At 36.6% G+C, this 8,868-nt stretch overlaps 1 protein-coding gene across 3 annotated transcripts in view; it reads left to right on the top strand.

Annotated features, from left to right (window-relative positions):
- VPS50 (VPS50 subunit of EARP/GARPII complex) overlaps positions 1-6,833 on the top strand; it is an 80,224-nt gene extending 73,391 nt beyond the window's left edge. For all 3 annotated transcript variants that reach the window (XM_064410219.1, XM_064410223.1, XM_064410231.1), the window contains 3 exons: positions 1,417-1,538; positions 4,428-4,617; positions 6,081-6,833. In XM_064410219.1, the coding sequence (XP_064266289.1) occupies positions 1,417-1,538; positions 4,428-4,617; positions 6,081-6,200 (432 nt within the window). In that variant the 3' untranslated portion in view covers positions 6,201-6,833. The remainder of the gene's footprint in view (positions 1-1,416; positions 1,539-4,427; positions 4,618-6,080) is intronic.
- The last annotated feature ends 2,035 nt before the right edge of the window (positions 6,834-8,868 follow it).

An 8,868-nucleotide genomic window follows, 5' to 3' on the forward strand; every position in this document is an offset into this window, starting at 1 on the left:
CTTAAAATAGTTGATCTCTGGGGCGAAACTTTTTTCTTCTGTGAGTATGCAACTGATGATGAATTTGCTTCAGGACAATCAGAGTTAATACCATTTAAAACCAATTTTAGTCTCTCTATTCTATAGCTAGTACTAGTTGGTACAAAAGCTTTTAAATAACTACTAAGCAATGAGTTATTTTATGTGTACACTGGGACTCCAGGAACATCAGATATGAGCACAGTGATGAAAGTAATAATGAGCTACTTTCAGTCATGTGCACACATACAAAGTTCTATATTCAGTCACAGTATGTTGGAAGCAGATTAAGTGGGGAAAGAAGACTGTTGAAAAAATAGGTTATGGAGCGTTAGGCATCTTCATCTTTAGAAGAATGAGTTGTATGCCAGTTAAAGCATGACATTGTGGTACCCTGCATCTTTTTGCCAAATTCATCTTTCAGAAAATATGTGTTAAATGCCAGTTACTGAAGTTCTCTTCTGACTTTCTTCACTTACTGAATTTTTGAGAGGGTCTGTAAGAAAAAAGGGAAAAAAACCTATACGAACAGCCTTGGAAATAAAATCTCTGTTGGGCAAGTATGGTCTTAAAAGACTGCACAGCAAATGACTTTTGCTGGTTTTACGGAGGAGTTCATTACCGTTCTGCTTGATATTGAAATAATTTGATACTTTTTTATATGATAAAGACATTAATCATTGGTAGAGGGTTTCTGTTTCACTTTTAAGTCACAAAAATCATTATAGTAGTAATTGCATTAAGTCATGACTAGTTTCTCACTCAAAATATCAGCTGAAATCCATCCAGGCCATTGATGATTCATGTGGAAACAGGTGCCTTCCTTTGACCTGAATTGTTATCTAGTGCTGCAGTGTGGTCCTAAACTGTTCCATTTGGCCTCTCTCAGCTCCTTCTAAAGCATTGAGGAATTACCTTATGTGAAAGGTTGAAGAATGAAAAGTGGTTACAATGTTTCTGAGCTTTGAAAACCGCTGGGGTAGGTATTTAGAGGGATAAAGAGATCATCATTGGATTTTCTTCAGTGGCTATATTTTGACTTAAGTTAAATATGAGTTTAGGGAGTGAGGCAATGAAAATGGCATTTGAAGGATAAGCTACTTGGTTTGTTTTCAGAGGTGTTGGTTTCACAGAGAACTACAGCTCTGGGGAACAGAGCAATAGTTCCTTTAAAAAAATCACTGAGATAATGTTGTGAGTGATATACTAGAAAGTGATATGTTTTCTACTTTACACATTGAGTTGTCTACAGTTTGTGCCTATTAAGCCTCTCTTCTTTGCTCTTACTTCTCAGTATACTCTTTCATGTGCATTTCTAATTAGTTGTTGCTGTTGTTGGATGTATAGACTATGATCCATTTTTACATTAAAGAATAAACATCTTTTATGTTCTGTTAGGAATTTGAAGAATTTAACAGGAGGTTGAATGATGTGTCTAAGAGAGTCCGTATTCCATTGCCAGTCTCCAACATCCTTTGGGAGCACTGCATACGCTTGGCCAATAGAACTCTTGTGGAAGGGTAAGTATTTATTAAAGTCTTGCTTCTGGGTAGGTATGTCTACAATGATAATGTTTATTTTATAGAGTTAAAAGTTCTAATTTTATAGTGTCCTTGTGCGTTCATATGCTTTTGGGGACCTTAAAAATTATCAGTGCTTAACACACTCCTTAGCAGTTGTTTCACAGTCTGGTGCAGCATTAAGCCTAAAGAGGGTGGTCTTGATCCTAGATACTGCTGAAGAATGACACTGAATGTTTTACTGAAGCATTTGAAAATACAGTACACTTTCAAAGAAACTTCTGTATGAAAACTATCATTTCCCAGCAAAGCAAAGAAGGAAGTTACAATATAATAGTCAATACTTCCATGGTAATTCCATTTAGCTTTGCCAGGAAGAAAGATGGAGTTGTCAACACTATCAGTTTTCTTAAAGTAGCCATGGAACATGATTTTTCCAAATTTATCAAGAACAGAGAGATGTCTTAGTTGGCTTGCTCGAGCACTACACCTTGCTCATCCCTTACTCTTGTAATCAGTGACCCAGTCTTTTTGGATTCAATTTTGTTGCCGGAGTATTATAGTCTTTTTATCCCCTGCATTTTATTTTTATGGTTTTGTCCCCCTACTACATATGATTGGGCTCCTACCAGAACTTCTTCTGCAACATAGAATATGTGCTGTCTTCCACTCCTTCTATATGTTTCCATACTTCTTTCCTGGTTATCTTTAGCCTATTCACTCCCTACTACCTATTTTATTTCTTTGCATCCCACTCTCCTGCTGTCTGCTCTAAATCAGGACCTCAAAGAAAAACCACCCTTCTTCTGCAAGTGTTAGCTGCCTATTGAGAATCATCAGCTTCCACTGCTTCAATAAAGTCATCCTTTTTTATCTCCTGCCCATTTTTTTTCATGCCATCATCCTTTTGCAGTCTCTAGAGAGATCAGTTTCATGTTCAGGGTAACTAAATCTATCCATGACCTGTCTCTGACTTCTCAATTCCTTCATATAACATATGGCCTATACAACTAGCTCTCCTTTTTGAAATTTATTTTCTACTTTCAAATAAAAGGAAGTGAAACAAAGGCCTGTCTTTTCTTCTCTCTGTTTCCCTCACCTTTCAAGTTGATAGCACTGTCAGTCACTATCAACCTCCTCTACCTCAGCCTTTGTGTTTCCTTTCAACTTGATTGCATTTCTTACATCACATCTCATTCATCTTTTGTGGCTTCAGTGTTCATGAACCATTTAATCCTTATCTGTGGAAATCATCACTTATATCTCTTCCTCCATGCTGCAGTTCAGGTTCATGTTTGTGACGTAGCATGAAACTTTGATCTTTACTTTTGCCTAAGCAGGTTGGACTAGGAATACTTTCCTGGTATAATTTGTCCTGTACCATTTCTGAGAGTGTAAAAAAGTACTCATTATCATCTTCTCCCAAACATTTGCCTGTACTTTCTTATTCTTAGCCAGTTCTGTTATTTTTAAATATCTTGTAGGTTCTTTTCACACTGTGGAAAGGGAAGGAAGGTGTTCTGAATAGCTGGCTCTCTGAATTTGTAACTTCTTTTATCTCTGCATTCAATGAATGTATGGAGATAAAAGCCATGAAGGAGATGTTTCTCATCCAGTCAACTGAAAGTGCTTTCATCAGGCTCATCACTGCATGAAGAATTACCTCCACTGCAGTCAGCTGTATCTGTCTTTAAATTTAGTCCTTCCCTATCTCCTAGTGCTGTGCTCTCTCCTGTTTCCTAGCTGGCTTCTTAAGCCTACTGAAAATCATCTGCTAGTCTTCTATGAAGCTCCAGAGGACTTTTGCATTGGCTCTCTCTTGTTTGGCCTCTGTTCCTTTTGCATTCTGCAAAGTTTTTATGTGTACCAACTCTGTGAAATTTCTTCATATTCTTAACCTGATCTTGTGGTGTATCCAGCTTCCACCTGCATGCTTCTGCAGCCTCTTTTGCATCAAACCTAATCAGCTAGGGAGTGTATAATAATTAGGATCAACTTCACGAACCAGTGAAAACTGAGCTTATTTTAGATTTGGTAGAAGGGAAGAGTGAGACAGGGTTGTCACTTGTGGGAGCAACTGGTGGATGAGCTGGATTAAGTCTCTTAAGCCACAGTGCCCCCCGACCCTGCAGACAGTTGAAATTGGTGTTCTTAAGGGCGTTGCAGTGTCATTTCCTTTGATCTTGACAAAGACAGTTCTTTATCCATTTGAGGAACTGCAAAGATCGTTTTCCTCGTTTGTTGCCTATCACTCCACTGTGATCCTTGCTAGTATTACCCTGCTCTTAAACTCATCTACTGTCTCTTCTAACCTGTCACAAGAACAGGCTGGCAGCCTGTTCTTGCTAAATCCTCAACTTCTCACAGAGATGAGCCAGTGCTGCCACCCTTCATCCTCTCATTGCTGTGGCTGTTTTTGAGCAAGTAGCTTTGTATCTTTGCTGCTCTCATTTGGTTCAGCAAGCTCCTGATGACCATTCCTAAAGCTGCTGTGGTACCTTTCAGACTCCAGTGGTTGTGATCACTTGAAAAGTCCAGTGTGCTAATTAGCATTGGTTTAATTTCCTCTAACTTACTTGCAGTAAGCTGTTCAATGTGGGATTTTTTATGGCTTTTGGGAGAGGAGGGTATGATTTTTCTAAGTATCACTGGGTGCAGTGGGGTTCTGTTTGATAACTGGGCTAAAATGTGTTGTACTAATGCAAATAAAGCTGTGCAGCAGAAATCCTAAGACAAGTTCTTGTCTGCTCCTAAGAAAAGTTCTTGTCTGTTTTGACTTAAAACCATAATTTTTCTCCTCCTCAAGGTTCAAAATACTAAGTTAACTTTGAGAAGCAAAATTAATTTTATTTCCTTCTAAGTTCTGCTTTGCACTGTTTCTCTTTTTAGTTATGCCAATGTAAAGAAGTGCAGCAATGAAGGACGTGCCTTGATGCAGCTGGATTTTCAACAGTTCTTAATGAAACTAGAAAAGTTAACAGACATTAGGCCTATTCCAGATAAAGAATTTGTGGAGACCTACATTAAAGCATACTACCTGACAGAAAATGATATGGAAACCTGGATAAAAGAACATAGGGTAGGAGTTAAAATTGCATTCTTTTTCTCTCTATTGAGAAAATTCACTCTGAAGATAAAAACATGCTAACTATATAATCAATCCTTCTATGTTAATGCTAAAAATTAATATAGGCATATATAACTATATTTGCATTTATTATAATGAAACTTACATCAAGTTTCATTATAATAAATATTATTATAATATTTTTTGTAATGGAAGCAGTATAAATATAGGTGTATGTGTGCGTGTACGTGTTCATTTTTATCATATGAAGTTAGGCTGTGTTTGACCTAGTTCAACATCTGATGAGTGGGGAGGATGACTAAGCCAGTCACGTCTGCCTATTGTATCAAAAAGTGTAGATAACTAGAGAAAAGGGAAATTGAAAACATTTGTGAGCTCTTCAGAATGTGCCGAAGTGCACAACTTGATCATCAAGAATTACCTTTTGGGATAAGAGCATTTGGTTTTGTATTGCCTTTAGGAGTCGATTGCTTAAACTAAGTTGTAAGGCACAATGAAAAAGAGTCATTGCTTTTTCTTTCTTCATTTGATAATGCTTAATCAGCATTTCTTGCTGAGATAAGTCTATATTTGTGTTTTGAAAACATTCAGATGCTTTCACTCTACCATGAACTAACACTTACAACAGTTCTGTGTAAGTGGCAGTCACATGCTATTGGAGATACCCATCTTTGAAGTAAAAAGTCTTTTAAAGTGAAGCACTTGAAATCTGTATTTTGGGATTAAATCCCCCTAGAAATGGAGGAAAGAAATGTGTCTTTGATTGAATTTTCCTTGTATTGCCTGGAACCCCAAGAGAGATTGTGAGTTACAGGGTTTGATGACCTACAGGGAAAAACTTTTTTAAAACACATTGGTGGAAGCTATGTTTGGATAGTGTTAAGACATAAAGGTAATAGTGGAAAATATGGTATTTCCACAGGTGTTAAGAATTGTTTTCTTCACATTTTTGACATTTTTTCCTCCTTTGTCATATACTGAAATCAAAATCATTTGGAGACTCTGCAGACAGAAGCATTTAGAAGCTTATTGGAAATGGGAAGTCAAAATAAAAAAAAGATCACCAACATTTATTACAGTTTGTGAAAAAAAAAATTTGTGTTGAAAACTTAATCATTTGCATATGTTTTTCTACCAAGCCTCGCAAAGAATGGAAAATACATTAAAAATTGATTTATATACATGTTCACAGAGTTAGTTTATGTGAACTCTTTCCAGTACTTTTAAAGTCATAAGCATTTTCCATTATAAGCCACCATGTAGCAAAATGCAGTTCTCTGCCTCAACTATGAAAACTATCCAGACATGACTGAACTATAGCTTTAAATCTCCCCTGTGTACTGATGCTTCTATCAATTGTGAAATCCACACTGAGTATGTCTGTGTATTTTAAAATTTTCTGTATTTGTCTGGTGTTTTATTCTGCCCTAACATGATCTGTTTTCATTTGCCAGGAATATTCTGCTAAGCAGCTGACCAATCTGGTGAATATTTGTCTGGGCACCTACATCAACAAAAAGGCAAGACAGAAGCTGTTAGCTACCATTGATGACACAGACAGGCCTAAGAGATAACTGGAGAAAGCTGCTTTCTTTCTGACTTGTACCTTTTTCTGTTCATGTGAAGCACGCAGACATTTCTCTCATGGACTAATGACAGCATTAGAAATGTTGTGCATGACCTTTCTTAGCAACACTGGAGGCACTGTGAAGTGACGATGTTCTAAAATATGACTTTTCTAATCTGTAGAATTCTTTTCTGTCATATTTCTTTTTTCTTTTTTTTTTTTTTTGTTACTTGCCCTTAGTTAAGGGCCACTGTGTATCATTGATGAGCTATATGTTTTACAAAAGTGTATACTATAAGTAAAATCAAAATCAGAGAGAAACACAATGGCTTAATATATCATTGATGCTCTTTTTAAATTAAAGAGATACTTGAAAATATTATTTCTTTCCTCCCTGCTTTCACCTCCAGAAATTGTGCTGTATTATAGTTCAGTGTAAAGTGAAAGGATATGTACAATAATTTGATCTATGTATCCTGCATGTGGATTAAGAGTGCAGATCAACTAAGTACTCTCATGTTAAAGCCCATCATCTTCATATGTATTTAAAAATGTCTGTTTATTTCAGAATTAATTTAGTCATATCAAAATTATTGACTTCAGATTAATAGAAGATAATAAACATTGTATGCTAATATGATTTTTTTGTGAGACTTGGTTTTTTCAATTCAACAGTGCAAAATGTCAGCAATAATGCCAGGGAATTGGAGTAATGTTTTTCTGACTGAAGTTTTGGATTGATACGAAGGTAATCTTCCTATTTCCTGCTTTGCTGTAGGCATCCTGAGTGATCTTGAGCAAAGTAAAATGTTTTGGCTGCATATGTGCCCTAGAAATCAATTTGTCGGGGCACCACTGACTTTACTGAAATTTTCAGGTTTACCTTTGGTTTTCAATATGTAAAGTTTGAGGAATTTTATTTTTTATTACACAATTGACTTTCTGGAGTGCTCTCAGACCATTTTAAAGGAAAATTTGAGCTAATATGTAAAATAAATTACATAGGCTGCAATCCACTGGTGTGTACAGCATGCTAAATTCTCAGTTTAGGATTCATACTTGCCATTGTGCATTAATTCAGACATGAGGGAACCTGGAGTTAAGTGTATATCAGCAGTAACGCAGTGACAGAAAGTTGCCTCATAGAGTCATCATGATTGTTCTTTTCTGTGGCCTGATTTCCTCTTCAGAAGTGTACTGAGCATCATTGTGTGAGTTTAGAGAAAGCCTGTATACAGTTTTAGAAGAATGACAGAATTTACATTTTAAACATTGACTGTGTGGTATTCAGCTTCCTTGTTTATCTGTATTTTAAAGGAAATAAGATTTAAAACAAAATTTACACTGTTCTTTATTGACCGAGCTGTCTTGCCCAGTTCCATTTAAAATTTGCTTAGAGGTTTGTCACCATATATGTTGAAGCTGAATCACTTTTATCCTCGTTAAAAAGGTAGGACAGATGAAAGTGTGGACTTTTGCGTCAGCCTATCTGCCCTGGAGTCAAATCCTGAGCGAGAGCTCTTGGAAGAAACAGAAACATATTAGGGACTATTAGTGTAAAATATCTTTCCATTTTCTTCTCTTGGATGACATAAGAAATTCAAATATCTTTGCCAGAAATTTGGTGAGCTGAACTCATTTAATTTCTCCTGAGCTGCTTAAGTTGTTGTAATTTTAGTGCTTACCAAAAGGTAGAGGTGTAGTCATTGGAATGCAGGGTCAAGGTGAGCAATGAATCACAATCAGGAGTGATTTTTTGTAGTATATCTGTAGTTTGACTTGTTATTTTTAAGTAAGCCCTCAAACAAAATAATGTGCTAGAAGCAGTTTTAAACCTAACAACTGTATGATCTTCAATCACATATGCCTCAGAAATCATATTTTCCACAAGATCTTTTCCTTGTTGCCCAGGATTGATGTGGCAAGAAGCCACATAGCTAAATGGCCTACATACACTTAGATACATGTTTTTAGGTAGCCCTGTGTGAAATCAGGTGTTGGACTCATTGATCTTTGTGGGTCTAACTCAGAATATTCTGTAATTGGTTCTGACTGACTAATGTAGCTAAGTTTTCACTGAGTGCTGAATTGTTATCTTAGGGTATGTTTGGTAGTTGCCATCCTTTGATATGAGATTTTTTTTTATAAAATTGATTGTTGAGCATCGTGCATCTTCGTTCTCCTCTGCAATAAGCCTCTTATACTGCTTTTTCTGCAGTAGAGAATATAGCTTAAATATCCTTTGTGTTTTAGAGGAATATTTTGCAAAACTTTAATAATAGAAGAAAATCGCCTTCAGTCTCCAAGAACACTCACCAGCAGTGCAGAAGTAGGCATCTGTCAGTTCTTCTTTAGCCTGATGAAGACTTTAAATCCTAGTGCCCAGAAAAGAAGTCCTCTGATATTTGTCAAACTCACCTGGAACATAGATGAGCAGTTTTCAAGTCTCTGGTTAGGCAATGCCTGTACCCACACAGGTCAGCACACTACTGGCTTTTCTACTGTCAACTGCTCTCAGTTGTATCTCATGGTGACACTGTTCTTCCAAAAAGCAAGGAACTGGGACAAAAGTAGCAGGAAGCCAGCTGATTGCTTGTGTGGTCCTGATGTACGATTGAGGTCCTTGCTTTGGTATAGGTTTAATTATTCAAAGCAGATGGGAAAGACCATCTTGG

Source organism: Passer domesticus, chromosome 1 (genome assembly GCF_036417665.1).
Source record: "Passer domesticus isolate bPasDom1 chromosome 1, bPasDom1.hap1, whole genome shotgun sequence".
NCBI classification, from domain to species: Eukaryota; Metazoa; Chordata; class Aves; order Passeriformes; family Passeridae; genus Passer; species Passer domesticus.